The following is a 20,527-nucleotide window of genomic DNA, read 5'->3' on the forward strand; positions in this document are numbered from 1 at the left end:
CTGAAAATGTCTCTTCGAATTGAAATAGTCTTTCTAGCTGTTTTTATTTTTTAATTTAATGCAGAAAAACTTCACTGGCCAGAGCAAGAGCTCTCAAAAAAGACAGTCTTGAGTCCTGAAGAACACAAATCCATTCTCAAGAATGAAAGCAGCAGCATTCAGCGCCTACCCCAGTCAGGAATCCTTAAGGACACATTCACCACAGGCACAAGCAGCTACAATGTCCTACTGCAGAGCAAAGAGGAAAAAAAGCACATTTTCCAAAAGCATTCACCAGCCTATCACAGAAGGCACCGAAAGTCTACAAAAAAACCCAATGCTTCACGAAGCAGCGAGCGCCCAAAGATTAAGGCCCCACTGCCTTTGCTCAGAAACGGGTGGTGCTGCCTCAATAGGCAGCCCTCCCTCTTTATCACCAGCCCAGTATCCAACAGTGTCAAGTTAGCGCGCAGTATTTCCGTGGCAGGGAGCAGCATAGGATTGTCAGCTCAGCCCAAAACCAAGGCAAAAAGGCATTCCGTCTCCAGCCTAACAAAGCCAAAGCAGTTGCAGATATCCAAAAGCTATTTAAAAGACGGTGATGTCACCGGGCGAAAATTCTGCATCCTCACTGCCATCAAGCCTTCCAACGTGGAGAGGGAGAAGATGAAGTTCTTCAAGTCAGACTTTACCTACAACCCGCAGTTTGAATATGCAAGTTCTGTACTGTCAAATGTGATAGCAAAATACAGCCAGGCATCCAACACATTTCTTAAGCAGGTAAAGATGCTTTTGTCCCATGTACTACCAATATTGTTTTCCTGCTTCCTTTTCTCCTTGGGTTTAGGTCTACTGTTTCTTAAACTTTTAACATGTTACCCACTTTACTTTGCCCTCCCACCACCCAAAAATGTGCACTATCAGGGGTAGAGGACCTGTAGCCCTCCATATGTTGATGGAGTCCAACTCTCATCCTCCTTGGCACTGCTGGCTGGGATGATAAGAGTTAGAGTCCAACAACATCTGGAATCCCACAGATTCCTGATCCCTGATCTAACTGGCAAGTACATGTCCGGGGTCCTTGGGAATGTGAAGATCTGTGGATTGGGCTGAGCTGATATTTTTCCCTCTCTCCCATCAGCCCAGGCTCCTACCGAATTCCACTCCAAAAGCCCACCAAATCCAGTTCATGGTAGAGAGATGAAAGGAGGCTAGCTGGGCCTGGTGCTGGTGGAAGGTGAAGTATTAAGATTAGCAGCCCATCTGGTGGCTGGTAGAGTGAAGAAGCCCCCTGTCCTTATAGACATCCTCTGTGGGGCTGGGAAGGATCTTTTCAGTTGCTCTGTGCAATGATCCAAAAGGTGAGAACGAAGTGGCTTTCTTGTAACCCTGAATGATAATTCAGCAAAGGACATCACAATCCCTTGCTGTTGTCTTCTATCTCTCTCTGTCCTCCATGGGGATGGGGTGAGATGCCAGGTCGTGGTTTCTTATACCACCCACCCCAAGAGTAATTAATTCTGCAGGACCATGATGGATTCCCATATGCATAAGGTGTCACTCAGCTCCGTTAAAAACCACAGAAGGGATGCAATGGTTGACGAAGCCATTCAAAAATAGTATCTGATCGTATAAAACACAAGCGCCTTCAAAGTCTTTCTCAAACTTAATAAAAAGGGAGTCTAAGAGGGAAAGGTCATTCCAAAGGAACATTGTCTTGATTGAGAAGGCCCCTCATGGCCATCCACTTCATTTTAGGAATGGGGGCAATGTGCAGGGCCTGTTAAGAACTTCTCCCTTTAAGTCAGCTCATGTGGGAGTAAGTGGACCCAGCTCCAGGTCAGAATGGAACAGCAGCATGGATTTTTCATGGCTGCCATTTATATGATGGATTGACAACAAAGTATCATTTAAAAGCTTGAGTTAGCATCTGAGTTTCCTCATAGGTTACTGGACAAAAAGTGTTTCGGACAATCCACATAAAACAATTGCAGTATCTCTTCCAGTAGCTAATTCTTCAAAAAGAGGTATGTGGACTCAAAGCCATGTCCTCTGACCTTTGGAAGCCCTTACAGTTAATCCTAGACACATGTGAGCTATCCATGGTTCTTCAGTTGTGTGAGAATGGTACTCCACATACCCAGAAGCACACTACGAGTCCTAGAAATAAGAGGTTTGATAGCTGAGTTCTTGTTCCCACTAGACCTATGTTAAGTTTCAGTTCCCATGATCGGGGTAGGGATGGGTACAGCAATATGCTTTCTTACCATTCAGTGCTTCATCCACTGGATATTAGAGCTGTTTATGACCTTGCAGTCATAATAAGGAGATTAAAAGGTATTGATTTTGTTGTTTAATTAATTTTGGAGATTTTCACATAATGCATGTTGTTCATTTGGGCATTGAACTGGCCTCTGTGTCCTTGACTATGATTGAAATTTGCTAGCTCTATGGAGATCAATTATTGTTTAACCACCGATTTCAGTGCTCTGTTTTCCCGTTACTCACATTGTGATACATTCCACCAAAGATGATCACATTTACTTACTTAGAAGTAGATGTGCTTAGAATTGCAGCCTTCAAACAAGAGCCTTATTCCTGTCAAAGTGGGCTGCCTCCTCATTCATTTCAGTAGAGAGGCTAGCTCCACAAACACAAAGAGATGGAGACCTAGAGCTTCCTTGTGCACTGGTGGGGAGACCCTTGCATACGAGAAATCTCCTGAGAAATGGGGAATCCCAGACCTTTGGCAATGGGGTGGTGCTGATGGGAGCTGGAGCCCAACAACATCTTGAGGGTGACAGGCTATTCACCCCTGTTCTGAGTGCACATCTGGCCTCCCATAACCACAGATTTTGCAAGGTCTGGGTGCATAGAGTTAAAGCTGACATGGATGTCTCATCATCTACAGTTTCCATTTGTTTCAACACAGACAGGAAGGTAAAAGTGCTTTCATTCCCAGATGTGGAAAAAAATCAGGTTGACTGATTGAGTCGTTCACGTCGTTCACATGTCATGCTAAGCCATGGTTTAGTGCTATGCAGACAATCCTCAGCAGCCCCAGCAAAGCACCAGGCACATATATATGAAAATAATAATATATATACTTCCTCTCTCTTTCCATGCATCAAGGAGAAGGACGTCTGCCAAGATTGCTTTCAAATTTCAACTTGGTATTACACATGGAACAGGAATGTTGGTTTTAAGCAAAGAATGGCTAGTTACTAAATAAGCCAACTTCAAACTGTGGATTATGAAGCTGGCTTTCTTCACTTGTTTTAAATCAGAATTCCTGAATTGCAGATAATGCTAAGCTGAGATTCTTTGAAACTGGATGTAAACGCGATAGAAATCCTTCTGGACATGTGGGGGAAGGGGGCATCACTGAACCCTATACTTTCTTCAGATTTGTTGAGGCTCATCCACATAGTGCTAAAATATGGTTTAGTGTTGCATGCAAATGACCATGTCACATTCAATTTCATAACAATAAAAATGAGGGCAAGATGGCACATGGACAACAGGCAATAGTAAATATATGATCCAGCAGAGCTGGTTTTACTGGCGTAAACGTCAAGCTTCCTTTTCCTCCCTCAACAAATCTTCCGTGTCCTGGATTCCTCGGTCAGCCTAGAACGTCAAAAAGACTAAAGTAATGACAACAGAAGATTTGTGTAACCTAACCTTAAAGTCAACAATGAGGACATTGAACGTGTCAAGGATCAATACCTTGGCACAGTCTTTAACCAAAATGGAAACAATAGTCAAGAAATCAGAAGAAGTCTAGGACTGGAGAGGGCAGCTATGAGAGAACTAGAAAAGGTCTTCAAATGCAAAGACGTATCACTGAACACTAAAGTCAGGATCATTCAGACCATGCTGTTCCAGATCTCTATAGATGGATGCGAAAGCTGGACAGTGAAAAAAGTGGATAAGAGAAAAATCAACTCATTTGAAATGTGGTGTTGGAGGAGAGTTTTGAGGATACCATGGACTGCGAAAAAGACAAATAAGAACAAACTAAACTATCACTAGAAACTAAAATGATGAAACTGAGGTTGTGTTTTGGACACATAATGAGAAGACCTGATTCACTAGAAAAGACAATAATGCTGGGAAAAACAGAAGGGAGTAGGAAAAAAGGAAGGCCAAACAAAAGATGGATTGATTCCATAAAGGAAGCCACAGTCATGAACTGACAACATCTGAACAGGGTGGTTTATAACAGATGCTATTGGAGGTCACTGATTCATACGGTCGCCATAAGTCATAATTGACTTGAAGGCACATAACACACACACAAAGCTTTCCTAAAAGTTTTGCTTTGGAAATATTAGCTGTGCAGCTTCCTTGTTTGTTTTCACCAAAAGCAGTAGATGGTGCTATTCCTTTTCATCTCCGTTTGCTGCAAGCTACATACAGGAAACCCACATTTCATGACAATCTCAGTTTAACCACAGAGAGGGATTTTCCAGATGACTAAAAACAGCTGGCTGCTGATTAACTCTGCCAGTATGTTAAGGCAGCAATTCTATATCCACTTTCCTGAGAATAAGCCCCATTGAGCTGAATGGGATTTACTTCTGATTAAACATCTATAGGATTGCATTGCAAGCCAGTATCTTAACAGGAAGCCCACTCATTGAATGTATCTGTTACTGCAAATGCTTACACGCTGCTGGGCGGAAGGGCGGGATATAAACCGAATAATAAACCGAATAATAAAAAATACACAGCCTGATGCTGCTTTCCTCAGCAGTTTATTGGCTCAGATTCACATTAGCCATAAGAGATCCTTTTATATCAAATGTGGAGAACCTTTGGTCCTCTCGATGTTGCTGAACTACAAATCCCATCATCCCTGGCTATTGGCCATGCTTGGTGGGGTTGATGGAAGTTGTAGTCAGCAACATCTGGCAGGTCAAAGGTTCCGCCCACCTGATTTATACCAAGGTAGACATAAAGGTGACATAATAGATGGAGATGAGGTCTGTTTTTAACAACAGATGGGGTGCACTGGGGGACCTAAATCCTTCCCTTCCCACAGCCCTTCCTTTTCTCCCTACTGTCTCTTTTGTGGTTTCAGAGGAGAAAAGCACCAGTGGGTGGCAAATAGGATGTTAGGTTTGATGGACGAGGGGAAGGCTAAGCATAGTAACATACAAAGCTGCCTTATATCAAGCTAGACCATTGGTTCATTTTGCTCATTATTGTCTATACTGACTGGCAGCAGCTCTCTAGGACTTCTGGTAGGGTTCATAAGTCAGGATTGACTTGAAGGGATACCATCCATCCATCTCTCCCAGCCCTACCTGGAGATGCTGGGGATTAAACCTAGGACCTTCTGCATGCAAAGCAGAGGCTCTCCCACCGAGCTATGACCCTTCCCCATAAAGCCATTTGGGGGCCTCCCCATGCACCATTTTTGAGGCTAAAATCACACCAACTCACCATTTATACATGATCGGGATAGATGCTTCTTTGAGGCCTAGTTTGGCATAAGCCTGTATATTTCATTAGAAGCCAATGGAAATTTGGCATCTAGTGCCAATGACTTGGGAAACCTGCCTCCAGCTGTTGTACTTTCCCATGCATTTCTCTTATTCTTTGTTGCTTCTGAGAAAAAGGAAATACAGTGAAGGAAAGGAGTATGCCAGGAAATGAAATATTAAAGGGAACAGTCTGTTTAAATGAAACAATTGATTTTTCATCACAAAAGCCTGCCAAAATTTTGGACTTTTGTGAAGGAAACTGGAGAACTATCACTCTGAATTATTTAGATGTCTCTTTGCAAAGTACATTGCCCTCCTCTGTCACAGGAGAAAACACACTTTCCTAGGTTACATCCATATAGGGTTGCCAGGCTCAGGGCCTGAGACTGATCCTGTATCTTTAGGAGAAGAGAAAGTGAGCCAAGTGCAGGTGTTCTTGCAACACTATAATGGGAAAAACCACAAGGTGGAATTCTTCCTTCCCCTTGCACAACGTTTTGCCAGGCCCGGCCTCCAAGAGGTCTTCTTTATATTATCTTTATCTGTATCTTTAAAAGTTGTGCAGGGGGAAGGGAGAATTCCACCTTGTGGTTCTTCCCATTACAGGGTTGGAAGAACACCTGCACTTGGCTGACTTTCTCTTCTCCTAAAGATACAGGATCAGTCTCAGGCCCTGAACCTGGCAACCCTACATCCACACCATACATTTAATATACATTTAAAGCACATGGCTTCCCCCAAGGAATCCTGAGAACTGTAGATTATTAAGGGTGCTGGGAACTGGAGCTCTGTGAGGGGTAAACTACAATTGTCATGATTCTTTGGGGGAAGCAATGTACTTTAAATGCATGATGTGGAGGTGACCAGTATCTAGTGGATCACAGGCATACATGTCAGTATCTGCAGATGTGAGGAAAACTCAGTAAACTGAAAGCAAAACAGCAGTCTAACCCCCACCCCTCCTGTCCAGGAATATGATATGCGAGCATGGGAAGGTATGATGTGTATTTGGAGTTTCTCTGCCCGCAAAGGCAGCCTCGTTCCCCTCAGTGGGAGGGGGCAGCTCTCCCTATATGTCCCTTTGCAGTTGCGGAGCTGTCTCTTTCTTTGAAGCAAATGGGGCAAGCCATATGCGCAAGGGCTGCGTGTGCCTGTTGGAGCACACAGGTGACTGCTTTGGGGCACAGGTGTTTTTCGGCTAATAGGAGACTGCACCATCTTTGTATTTGTTGGGAAATATCGATACAAAAGTTGTTTAAGGGAACCACTGAATTATTACATACTTTGTCCTTGTGTAAGTTCCAGCACTGAAAGTGCAAAGGGACTCCAGCCCCGGTGCCTTCCTGTCTGTGCCATCAGGTTGGTTACCAGTTGGGGGGTGGGAGCTGCTGAACTACTATCTGCTGTACTCCAAATGGCCAGAGGGTGACATTGCAGCCACCAACTCAGCAGGAGTCAGGTGACAGGAAAGGCCAATGAGATTCTACCTTGTTCCACAAAACTGATGACTCTGGCCTAGCATGTCAAGAAGAACCTATTCTTGGGGATGTCCGTGTTGGTGAGTGCGTGAATAGATCATTCTATTCACGCAATCGCCAACAGTCCGTTCTAGTGTACCTGCTCACTGCACTCCTGCTTCCTGCCTCCTGGACTGCCTGCCTGATCCTGCCTGGCTTCCAGCTTTCCTTCAGGCTACTAGGCCTGATACTGGGTTCGACACCCCAGAATTGCATAGTTCTAAACTGAAGGCAGAATCTTGAATGCACAGATTCTCTTCCACATCACAGGGTAATCCCACATAGCAGAGGAGGGGAACCTCAGGCCTGGGAGGCCAAATGCAGCCCTCCAGGCCTCTCTGTTTGGTCCTCAGGACTCTCCACAGGCCCCACTCTCATCGAGTGCTTTTTCTGGATGGAATGTGTCCATGTGCTAATGGCTCTACTTGCCTGGAAGGAAGTGGAAAGATGGTGGGAGGGCATGCATGGTGGGAATTTAATCTGTTGTACAAAGATAAAGTCACATTTGCTTGCTCTGCCCGCTGCAGTTCCCAGAGCGTTACCTGTGAGGCTGAAAACCCCTGCTGTATATAGTAATTCAGATCAAAGTAGCCCACAGAAAGAGAGCGGAAGCAAACACAGTCCCCGTGACCTCCCCATTAGAAGATATGCAACCTAATTAACTTTTACATTTGTTATGTTTTGGTCTCTTGCGCAGGCCATCAAGATTATGGATTTGACTTTGCAAAAATATGGAAGCTATGAAAACTTTGAGCAGGCCACCGGAGGTAGTCTCCTGCCCAGAAGTCGCATCTGGAACCATGTCAGAAAATATATGGTGAAAGAAGGCTGCCTAGGCGAGGTTGGTTCACTTATAAAAGCGTCACCTTAAACTATCTGTAGAGTCAGGGCTCACCCACGCATGCCCCATCACATCCTCCCCATAGTGCTGTACTACTCACACAAGTTGGTAGTTGGGAAAGATTGTGGGAGCAGCTGCCCAGTTGGCTCTTGAGAGCACCGGAGCCATAAGATCGAGCTAGATATCTGGAAACTTCCAGAAGAAAGAAATGTTCCTATGTGAGTTGTTCCTCACTGGAGGAGGACAGAAAAGGAATAAATGGCAGGGGGGGAGTTCAAATAATATCTTGGAAAGGAGATTTATTGCTTGCCAGCATCATAGACATTCTCAGTTAGGCTTACACAACATTCACACAGCTAAATTCAGGGCTGGCCTAAGATACTTTGCTGCCTGAGGAAGCAGCTAATGGCATCCCACCCCTGTCAAGATACATAGTACCGCTGAACATGCACATAATTGACTTTAAAGGAATATTTTCTTTCAGATCAATAGGTGGACCAAATATAATATGACCCTTCTCATAGGGCCAAAGAAATGGGCCCCCAAGCCACAGCTGAAAATTTGCTGTAAGGGACAGTATATCCTATGGGATTATGCATGCTTTGCCACCCAACTTTTTTTGCTGCTTTTACCCATGAGAAATTTATTTTATTTTATTTTATTAAATTTCTATACCGCCCCATAGCCGAAGCTCTCTGGGCGGTGTACAAACTAAAACTTCCATCTACAATTAAAACACATATTTAAACAATTTTAAAACTACATCCAAATTTCAAAATTGTAAACATTTTAAGACAGACAAAACACATATTAAAATACTAAATACTAAAATACTAAAATGCTAAAATGCCTGGGAGAAGAGGAAAGTTTTAACCTGGCGCCAAAAGGATAGTAATGTTGGCGCCAGGCGTGCCTCGTCAGGAAGATCATTCCACAATTCGGGGAAATTACTTTCACAGCCTGATCTATCCACGTCGGGAGACTCAGGAGGAATGCCTGGCAGATGGAAGAGCTGCTTTTGCTGGCCCTCAGCATCTGCCGCCTGAGACAGCTGTTGCACTTTGCCTAAAATGATAGGGCCAGTCCTGGCCACTTTCTGCCTAACAATCCAAATAGCAAAGACCATATCTGGGGGAAAGAAATCGTCTTTCCAGGAACAAAATTCACTTTCTAGTTTTTCATTTTAGATTTATTTAGAAATGTTTGTATGCTGTTTTACTTCAGCTAAAACCAAATTTTATTTTGTTTTGTTTAACAAAATTTAGATACTGCTTGATTGTAGAAAACATCTAAGCAGTTTGCCAACATGGTCACAGCACGTAAACTGTAATGTGTTACAGGAAAAAAAATAGAATCCAGAAACAGGACCTGATTGCTATGTTTTCCATGTTTATGTTTATTTTTCACTGGATGCCCAGATATTAGATGCTTTTTACAAGGCCCAAAACATTCCTAGATTGCCCAGCACAGGATTGCTCTGACTGGAGCCTATGCTGTGCCCTGTCTCATATTCCTGCCAGTTGGATCTCAGATACTGAAGGGCATGCAACAGGGCCTTTTCCAATAACCTCAGGAACTGGGCAGGTCATATGATAGGAGGTGGTCTTTCAATCCGGTCCACTAAAAAAAATGCAGTGTAATGACTTCATTATGTGGTGTTTGCAGGGGATAACTTAGGCTAAATACCTCTATCCTGTCAAAACATTGGAAAGGAAGACCAAGTTCCGCAGTGGTCATTGGGGCTTTCAGAGCTTGGAAAAGTTACTTTTTTAAACTACAACTCCCATCAGCCCCAGCCAGCATGGCCACTGGATTGGGCTGATGGGAGTTGTAGTTCAAAAAAGTAACTTTTCCAAGCTCTGGGCTTACTCCCAGTGACATCTATATAGGATTACCGCCTAAGGGCACAATCCAACTCACCTCTCTGCCAGGCTGGGGTGAATTGTATGCCACGGGTCCCTGCTGGTGCTAGCAGGCTCTCGGCTGCACTGGTCTCCACTGGCAGCAGCCCTCCACCTCGGCTGAGCCATGGCACCATCAGGAGCCTGCTGGCGCCACTGGGGGTCTGCCAGAGATGGCCAACTCAGCGGACAGAGGACCAGCGGAAGCCACAAAAATGGGGCGTGGCTGGGAGGAGCTGCGGGGGGACGACTTAGTGAGATCTTCCTTGCATTCAGACGCCTCCCTCAGGTCCCGATCCTTCCACAAACTCTGGCACAGTAAAATTATTTTCTTCAATTTCCATTGTGGCCTGTGCCTCCTGGGAGTGCTTACTCCCCAGGAGGCCTGTTCGTTGCAGCTGGGGCTTCCTGACCAGCTCATGCGCACTGCTTCCGATGGAGCCAGTGTTCAGCCAGGCCAGCAGTTCCTGAGCGGAAGGAGGATTCGACAGAGCTGGCTCTGACTCTGCCAGCTCCCCTTCTGCCAGCTCCCCGGCATTGAGACTGCTCTGTAAGGCAATAGTTACCTGGCAAATAGAATATAGGGTGCCAGGTATTTTTGTAGATAATGACTCTATACAGAAATATACAGTCTCTAATACAGTCAAAGGCTGGGAACAAAAAAGCCTTTGACTGTTTAAAAATTTAATGTCTTAAACATCTATTTTTCTTCAGATTGTGGTTCATCTCTCTGAAGACTTGCTTTCTCGAGCCTCAATGACAGTGGTGAATGGCCGCCCAACGCTTTCTATCAATATTTCCACAGCACGTGAGCATTGGCTGGAAGGGATGCTGAGGCATGAAATAGGTACACAAATAAGTGGTGTGAGCATACAAGTATTAAGGTGTATCCCTAGTTATTCATTATGTGATTTACTAACAAGGATGCTGTTGAGGGTTGTGCTGATCAAGGGCTTGGGCTTGGTAGTTGAATGGTATGGATCCCAGTCACCTGTCACTAGATGAGGCAAGACCTCTAGTCTGGAAAACTGGAAGCTGCAGCTTACATCTGAAGAGCAGTTTCATCTAAAGATTTAGAGCTGGCAAGGGATGATAGGAGCTGGGAGTTCAGCTCAATACAATCATAGTACAGAAGTGTCTTGCCATCACAAGACTAGCATCCAGTCAGGCTCTGGGGGACCTTCTAATGAGTAGATTAAAGTTGCTTAAGCATCTGGGTGGAGCTGGTGTAAGAAAGTATTACAATAACCACCCTGGCCACGTGGTTCCTCCATCCAACCATGACCAGTGTGGTGAAGGAAAAGATCACAGGAAAGTGGTTCCCACTGCATTAATATATGAATCTTTCCATGTCCCCAATCATACGCTTGTTTTGTAAAGTTGGTTGGGGGACAGAGCATTTACTAGGGAAAAATGGGTAGACAGGAAGAGAGTGCTTAATCCTTTTCCTGCAAGTTGCCCACTGCAGCAGTTTTCCCTCAAGCAGGATCCAAAATCTGAAATAAGCTTCAGTTGAATAAAAAATAGCTTGAGGGATTTGCAGGGGGAAACAAGCAGGCACTGGAAGACTTTGAGCACATATACACCTTGCCCCACTGGTTCCCCTGCCCTGGGCTCCTTTTGAGAGGAAGGGCGGCATATAAATTTTATAAATAAATAAATTTGGATAACCTCAGGAAATGAAGGGCTGGGATCCTCATTTTGCCTAGGCAGCATAAATGGTGCAACCTCCTCCCCAATTTCAACTCCAGCACAATTCTTACTGAAATAAACTTGAGTGTCAAAGACAGAACAGATTGTTCAATTGGTCCGCAGTCAAAATAACTTAATTTTGTCATCATAATCTGGAGAAGTCCTGAACTTGGTAACAAGCTTGGCTGTCAATATTCTGACATTACCTATATGATGGTGGGGCTCTTTATATGTTTTCCAGGAACTCATTATCTTAGAGGTATTAATAACAACAGCCAGCAGTGGAGCACCTGGAATGGGCGTAGAAAGCATGGGTTAAAACCCATTAACCCCACTGAGGAAGGCCTGGCAAGTATTCACAGTGTTCTCTTTCGGAAAGATCCCTTCTTGTGGAGAGCTGCCCTACTCTATTACACTGTCTACCAAGCTAGCCAAATGTCCTTCAGAGAACTCTTTCAGGACATTGGGAAGTTTGTCACGGATCCCAATACTAGGTGGGACTATTGTGTTCGAGCCAAGAGAGGCTGGGCTGATACTTCTGTACCAGGTAAGTTTTTCTCCCTCCCCCTTTCAGTTCATACGTTTTCTTTGAAGCTAAGATTTTTAAATGAGGCTCCCAGCAAGCTCAAGAAACAAAAGTTCAGGTTAGGACAGAAATTGTCCTTAAAAGTGGAAGTCATAAAAAGTTAAAAACGGAAAGGATCTTTGTTGGCTATGAGGTGTAAGTACAAACAATATAGATGATTAAAAATAACATTTGGTTAAGTACAATATGAAGAGGATTCTGTTGAGATGTTTGATCTTTAAGATCACAGTTTTGGCCTTAAATAGTCTTGTACAGATTTTTTTTGCCACAGATGTCACTGAAGGAGATTGCTCACTCTTTGAGTTTATGATGTAATACCAGGATTTAAGAGGATTAGACCTCCAGTTGTAAATTTCTGCATGGAAGAATGCCTGCAACGTGTCCTTTTGTTTCATTGCCATAGCTAGTGATTCACCTCATCATAAATGTTTATGCTAGGAGCAGCACATTTTAGGACTGGCATTCCTTCAGTAGAATTAAGTTGGATTATATCTACATACTTCACTTAGCTAAAGCATGGATTGAACTATTAATCTCCTAATACACAACCTAAACTCTAAGCATATTTACTCAGAAGTAATTCCCACTGAATTCAGCGGTACAATACTTAGCAAGTGTGTTTAGGATTGCAGTCTTACAGTACAATCTTGTGTTTGCTTTGTCAGAAGCAAGTCTCATTGAGTTAAAAGTAAGCATAAACAGGAATGCAGCATTAATATGGTATATTTTTTAAAAAATGAAGCTTGGGTAAGTATACAAGGATAGATAATTGTTATTTGTACAGATTTGCATTGGTGAATGCTTTGCTTTTTCAAAAAATAGAGGTCACCAACATAACTTCAATTCTTTTAGGTTGCTTCAGCAAAGATCAGGTTTACTTAGACGGCATCCTCCGGATTCTGAGATACCGACATTCCATTGATTTCTACCTGCTGACAGCTCTAGGAAAGGTAAGTGAAATCGTTGGGTGGATAAAGCAATATATAACATTGATCTATATCGAGCACATATTTTCTGTTCAACAATGTACTACTGAAAATTTGAGAAGTTGAAATGCAAGTGGGAGAGGCAAGATAGAGATCAGTGAATTTTGCTAAACTGGGTTCCTAGGATTGAAGGATTTCAGTCCCTTGAAATTAATACCTCATGGCCCACATTCATTAGTCTTATGACAGCTTGTATCTTTCACCTGGAAAAGCTATGGCTTTATTGAGCCTTGTAAATAAAACCTCAAATGGCAGGCAGGTGCACTTACTCTTCCTACCCCACGTGCTCTTATGTAGCTCCTGGCCTGTTCAATGGGTTTCTACTAAGAACGTCATCTTAGATTGTGCCTCTTGTATTTATGCTTTTAGACATATCTTCCTGGCATAAATTAATATGAACACTTGAGAGAAGAAAGCTAATCAAGCACTTAATTTTAGTGCTTTTTAGCACAACTGTCCAGCTTCTTTTCCAGCTGTTGACTCTTCTTACGCACTGCAGAATAAATCCACAAGTTTTATAGGGTGCCAGGCTCAGCCCCTGCTGACAGTGGGCAGGCTTGCAGAATCTATTGGGGTTTTTTTGTCACAACCACCAGCCAGGGGCAGAACAGTGGCTCTAGGCAGACATACACAAAGAATTAAGGGGCAGGGTGCCTCTGAGCACTTGCTCAGCCCAGAGATGTATGATCAGCACCAGAATCAAGCTCACAAGTTCTTTCATACAAAAATCCACTCTTAGTTTCCCCCCAAGCATTCTTTTTCAGCAACGTAATTTAAGAGGATATAGTTGTTACTCTTGTTGGACAATTGAGTCAGAAACCCTTGCCAATCTACTGCAGATCACACAGAGATTTAGCAGTAGATCCCAAACAACTTTCGGGCCACCCCTTTTATAGTCCATTCACCCTCTTTATAACCATGTAAACTAGCTACATTTACACTTTGAAATAATTACAGATAATAGTGATTTCCATGAAAAGAATAGTCACTATAAATGAATTCAGAACTACAGTGTTGATCTGGGGCAGGATACCATCTCACTTCTTTTCAGGTAAATCTAAAACTATCCCACCTTTTAAACAGAATATAAATGGAATAGTCCCTATTTCCATCTTCTAGCTTTGCCCAGGGAGAAGCAGCAGGCAAGAACTGCAGAGGCAGACAGGCACTTGGATGGACAGCTGCTGCTTCCTTCAAGGCTTAAGCCCAGCAGAAACGCTACTCCAGTTGTTGGACGAAGAGAAAGCTCTCTTTGCACATCTCTGCTTGTTGAATAGGCCCTCTTCCAGCTTCACAAGTCACTCTGTTATAGGTGTAACGCTGCCCTGTGTAACATCCCAGCATGATTTTATAATCAGTTAGAAAGGATGGCTTCTCAGCTCACTTCTAGTATTGCTTGCTGTTCTCCATGATAGCATGGCCAGCTGCAGGGAGCAAAGTCTGCATGCCTAGGTTGGCATAAAGTTCTCCCACATGGCATTGTATCTACCTTTTGAAGGTTTTCTTCCTGTGCTTAGTACTCAAGTGCCAAGCTGGGAGCACAAGGTGGCACTAAGACTGTGTTTGGAGAATTAGATGCTCCAAAGTGTGCTCATCCTGGAATGAACCCTCTTTTTCTAATATGTAGGTCTCCTATGAGGATGTGGATCGCCTGAAAGATTTAGGAATGATTGAGAACATGAGGGTGCCACACTTTTTGCAAGACCGCACCCGATACATGGAACACCTGGAGAAGATCATGGAAGTCAATGAGCTGTCTGACACAGAGCTTAAGGCTCTTGTGCCCTAACCAGCCATTGTTTTTCTGCTTGCTGTCTGGTTTGTTTATACCAGACTGGAACACAGTGAGTCCTAACTCACAGAAGTGGATTAACTATTTTTGATGCCTGGCAAAATCTGTATTCTTTAGATCTGCTTCTTTTGTTTTTAAGAAAGAAAAACCACAGCTACAATCCAGAAGTTGTTTACTTTCAAAGACAAAATGCTGATTTCCACCCTTCTCTCAAGGTATTTAAAAGTTTTTGTAAATTTTCAAGATTAAATTATTGCTGGAACACACACAAAATTCTTTGTGTAGATTTTTCCATTGTAGCCTTTGCAGATTCTAGAGGCTTTTGAATTATTTCTTTTCTGGCATATTGCTATTTACAACATAATACTTAAATGTTTTAGAATGTAACATTTTTAAAATTTGTTAACTGCATTGACTTTTTTGGGGGGTACTCAGTATTATAACTAAGCAGTTTTCAAAGAGTTAAAGAAGCTCTATACACTTTACTATGCCAACTATTCTTTGCATTCATTTCCATGTGTCCGACTTCCTTCGCTGGAGAAGTATGTGTACAATGTGTGTTTCTCAGGTCTATCATAAAAAGCTGACTACCTTTCACTGTTAGGCCCCATTCATATGTTAACATATTGGCTAGGCTTCTTAGTTTCTTTATTAGAGACTGGATGGCCACCTATTAAAGACGTTGCAGTAGTGGATTTCCTGCATTGATGGGGTTGTCCTTTGAGATTTCTTCCTATTCCAATTCTTTCGCAGAGCTTGACACATCATGGCTCTCAATATGTTGTTTTTGTTTTTGAGGACCAATGCCTACAATGTGATCTGCTACGGTAAGACTTCCAAGAGTCAAGGAAATCGGTGTTTTTTAGCTGTAGAAATTGGAAGACTGCCTCAGATTACTAGAAGCCACAGGAAGCCTGGGTACATGTCATGCAATCATGGTCACAGATTATGCTCTTTAGATAACATACCCTGAAAAAGTTTTGTTGGAATCTGTTGGAATGTTCCAAAATTAGTTGGTGTGAAGATTAAGGGGGGGAGGAGTTCACAGGACAGTTACAATGGTACGGCCCTATTGATGTCAGTGGAGTAATTTGTCACATGTGTATTTCAGTGACAGTGAAAGTTATGTGAAATGGTAGTCAGTAAAAGGTTTTCTCCCAGTGTTCATAAAATTCTATTGGGCTGTTTCATAACAGGATAGATTTTTATTTTATTTTTAAAGGCATTTTCCCTTTTGAGCATGTCTGTTCAGAGAAATGCAAGAGCAAACAGGGTAGGAGAATATATAGGACTGGATTTTCTGAGTTTAAGATGCAGAGATCCCAGAACCTTAAAATATTTTGGAGCAAAAGACCTGTTTACTGTATTAAGAAAATTCTTCATTAACCAATTGTCCATCTAGGAAATCTACAGGCATATAAAAATACGTGTAAAGGTCATATACACCTGCCTTTCTTAATTCATACAAAGCTTTATCCAGTAGTGGCACAACCTTCCATAGTAATGAGCTTCCTACCTGCAAGTACATTGACTGTGGTTTTACCACTTCTTCACCTCACGGTACACCTCGTAGATGTATTGCCCAACTCTACCTATTCTGCCTTCCATTCATCACACCATCACTCCTCCCTGTTTGTTTGTTTTTTTTTTTTTTTCAATAATTTTTATTCAGATTTTCATAAAACATACAAGACAAAATCATAAAACATTCAAAGACAAAAAACAAAATCAAAAATAGTTAAACAAAAAGAAAAAAAGAAAAAAAAAACAAAAATAAAAAATAAAGAGTAAAATATTGACTTCCCATTTGTCAAAGATCAAATCAGTTATAAGTCTATAATATATAACAATCCTGTCTCTTAAGTCATATTATAAAATCACTTTCCTCCAGTAGTTATCTTACTTAATCATCAAATCTCATAAACATTACTTTATTCTTTCCACAAAAAGTCAAAGAGAGGTTTCAATTCTTTAAGAAATATATCTATCAATTTTTTTTTCCAGATAAGCATATCGATTAATCCATCTCATTACTAATTATGATAATCTTGTTGTCATAACCATAGTCAAAATAAACATTTCAATTAATCCATCACATCAGAATCTGTTAGGTTCAATAATTTCAGTAGCCATTGTTCTATTATCCCTATTAGTTCCATTTTCCATCTTCCATCTTCAGTAGTCTTGTTAAGTCCAGTAATTTCAGTATCCAATCTTCCATTATCAGTATTCCATAATAATCTTGCTGTCAAAGCCATAGTCATATAGTAAGAGTCTGATGGGAATTACCTCTATCCCAAATATTTTCTTGCCATCCATTCTGAATAGGTTGCTGAAATACTGCTGTAAAATCATATCTCTGTTCTTTTTTTCAAAATACACTGGGTCATCTCTTGAAAGTTTTTCCATTGTCACATGGCTGCAGTTAATTCCATAGATTTTCTCTATATTGGGCTCCATCACATCATTCCAGTCCAGAAGATTATCCATGCCATTGATAACTTTATCTCTAGAATCTTCATTAATTTCTTCAGAGATAACATTGAGTTCCAAACAATAGATTTTATTTCTAAAGTCCATAGACTCCAAATCTTGTTCCTGTTCCACGTTTGTTCCAATCTCCGGGATCTCCTCTCTCACAGGGACCCCTGTTCCAGTCTCCAGGGTCTCCTCTCTCACAGGGACCCCTGTTCCAGTCTCCAGGGTCTCCTCTCTCACAAGGACCCCTATGTCTTTAATCTCCTGTGTCTCCAAACAATAAATTTTGTTTCTAAAGTCCATAGACTCCAAATCTTTTTCCTGTTCCACGTTTGTTCCAATCTCCGGGGTCTCCTCTCTCACAGGGACCCCTTCCAGGGTCACCTCTCTCACAGGGACCCCTATATCTTTAATCTCCTGCTTCATTTTACTCAATTCAATTTTCAGCTCCTTACAACCCTGTCGCAGGTTTTGTTTCGTTATCTCAATCTCATCCATTATTTTCTGAAACATAGTTATTTCCAGCTTCTCAGCCACTTTCTTAATTGCCATTTTAAAAGAAAAATGTAGGAAAACCACTTCTTATTTCAGCAACAATTGGGTTAATACTCCAAACTTGGTGACATCACAGTATAAACAGAGCAGACAGCCTTATCTCTCCATGCTAAAGTAAACAAAATGCAGTTCCCAGGATCGAAACAATTAATGGCGGTCGTCAGAAAACAGATTCGTCAAAATAAAATAAACCAAAAAGAGAGTAGTCTCAGACAATATAATATTCTTCAAAATAAAAATCTGGAATAGAAATCCCTCTTCTGTGTATATCTTTAGAATGCAAATCCAGGACAGCTTTTTGCAACAAAAACAGAGATAAGCTATTAATTAGTGAGTAGCAGAGAGAAGTTATGGCTCCCCAGTGAGATGTCAAAAACCGATCAATCTGGCAAATCTCTTTTAAACAGCAACAATTTAAGTCAAGTAAAAGAAAAATATAGAAAGAAGGGTGCTTGCCTGTTAGTGCGTTCTCTCTTAGAAGATAAGATGAACGTTCGCTTTTCCAGATAGAGCTTGTTGTTAAAAATCCGTCCCACCTTCGTCGGCTGGACCTCGTCCCATAAATTAATGAGATCTGGTCGTCCCAACAAAAATAGGCTTTGAGGTTAATCTCTTCGTTTCTCCCTACCCGGGAGAAGTTTAATCAGTCAAAAAAAGAAAAAATCTGACTGATATATCTGAATAAGCTTCTTTTGAGGCAGGAGCCCGTCTCAAAAGCAGGCACAGGCTAAGTCACCCTTCCCGGAAGTCCCACCTCCCTGTTTGTTTTTAAATGGCTCCTGGTCCATTGTTTCTTGACAAGATTGCCATTTAGTAAGACCTACCTGTACAAAGCTCATTGCAAGACCAATGCCAGGGGGAAGTCATAAACATATTCTTCTAGTGACTACCATCCTACTTCAGTAAGTGATATGTTCATGTGAGCAAGCAGTTTTCTGTTCATGTTGCTGATGTAGATCCACATCTCCCTCCAGATTGTGATATCAGAACCATATTGAACAAGCAGATGAGTCTTTTGATGTATAAAGGAATGCATATCTGCATGCAGGACTGATAGCTGTCTATGCATGATTTGAATTAGAGTAGGAGCCACAGGAACTGAAGTCTCAGGCCCCATCAAAAGCATTTTTGCCCCTGGAGGACTTTGGTAGTATATCAGCAATTTCTCTTACACATGTTCAAATCATTCATCTTTCACACTGTTGTTTTTGTTTCTAAAAAGAGGTTTTCAAAATATAAAGAACCCGAGAAGAATTCTAGGATAGAATCTCCAAATCCTTCCACTATTCTTCAAAGATGCTTGCATAGTTCTAAAGAACCTAATGTTCCTTGATCCAATAATGGCGTACTCACCCACAAGGAACTCAAATACAATGAAGATCATTCCTATTTAAAAGTTATAAAAACAGATTTGTAATGTGACAGTTTGTAATGAAAATCTCATTTACCAAGGGGAATGGAAAATATTTAATACTTTCCAGTTTAATATCCACTAAGCTAGAGATGCCTGAACATAGTACTGTGCAATGGAGTGATTAAGTACCATTTTTAACCGGACCATTTTACAAAACATGGACCAAGAACACACATACAATAGCCTTAATTTTCTATTAATATAATTTTGTTTCACTCCTGAAAAAACTGAATTCAAGAGACTCCTGTTGCTTTCAGTGCATCAGATTCACATACCAGTTTCGAACAGATTCCTATTCCTGACAGAAGACAGTCCTTATTTAGCCTGCTTACATCAATTTCCTAACTGAATGGATGCTCCAGCGCTATACTATTAACACAGTTAAACGCACCAGCTTTATCCCCATGCTAATCATGGGAACAGAGCCAAAAGTGGCTTAGTATAAGCCCCTACATTAGTATTTAATGTTTTTTAGCCATGTAGATGTTGTATCAGAAGCTACTACAGCACAGAGCATTAGTAACTCCATAGCATCATGCAAGTTGGTAACCCAGCATAAAATGTTTAGTGCAGTAGGAGTGTATACACTCCTGCCCCCTGGTTGGCAGTTTCATCTACTCTTTATCCACCTGCCTCCTTTCTATTGAAAACAGTAGATTTGCACCAAGAAAGCGATATGTTGAAATGCGTATGATTTTCATAAAAGTCACAATTAAAGTCTTCAATTTGCTTTTATCCATATTCATTTGTCTCAAGATTACTGAGATTGTAAATAGCCACAATAGTAATTAGCTCCTACATACTACCTGTATCTATCTAAATCTTTGTTTCTATTTTCTTATACTCCCTAAAAGTGGATTCATACATTTATGCACTGTACATGATCTATGGCCTGCTTTTCCATAGCAGGTTACTATGAATTTTATTTATTAAAACATGTATATAATGCCCTTCATTGAAAACTCTAGAGCCATTTACAACAATATATAGCCATGCAGTGCTATTTATGGCAGGGGGAGAAATCAGCCCCATAAAATACATGGAATAACTGTAGTACATGACTATACAAGTCCCACCTTATTCCCTATGTTCTCTTGTTGTCATAGTCTTCTTATTTGCAATTAATCATGGGCCTTAGCAAAAAATGCATCTGGTGCCATTTAAATGCTTACTATTCACTTTACATTATTCTAGCATGCTAGTATAGTTTAGTGCAAGTCAAGATTCTAGTAGTCAGTAAAATTCTTGTCCAGCAGTAAAAGAACCACCTCAGGTTATTTTTCAGCATCAATGT

The 20,527-nt window shown here is 41.6% G+C and overlaps 1 protein-coding gene across 4 annotated transcripts in view; it reads left to right on the plus strand.

Annotated features, from left to right (window-relative positions):
• MATCAP2 (microtubule associated tyrosine carboxypeptidase 2) overlaps positions 1-20,527 on the plus strand; it is a 98,129-nt gene that overhangs the window by 28,721 nt on the left and 48,881 nt on the right. For 2 of the 4 annotated variants that reach the window (XM_061587608.1, XM_061587607.1), the window contains 6 exons: positions 65-759; positions 7,686-7,829; positions 10,445-10,577; positions 11,664-11,969; positions 12,861-12,958; positions 14,622-15,532. In XM_061587608.1, the coding sequence (XP_061443592.1) occupies positions 65-759; positions 7,686-7,829; positions 10,445-10,577; positions 11,664-11,969; positions 12,861-12,958; positions 14,622-14,783 (1,538 nt within the window). In that variant the 3' untranslated portion in view covers positions 14,784-15,532. The other 2 variants (XR_009758237.1, XR_009758236.1) reach the window with 2 other exon arrangements.

This window comes from Rhineura floridana, chromosome 10, assembly GCF_030035675.1.
Source record: "Rhineura floridana isolate rRhiFlo1 chromosome 10, rRhiFlo1.hap2, whole genome shotgun sequence".
NCBI lineage: Eukaryota > Metazoa > Chordata > Lepidosauria > Squamata > Rhineuridae > Rhineura > Rhineura floridana.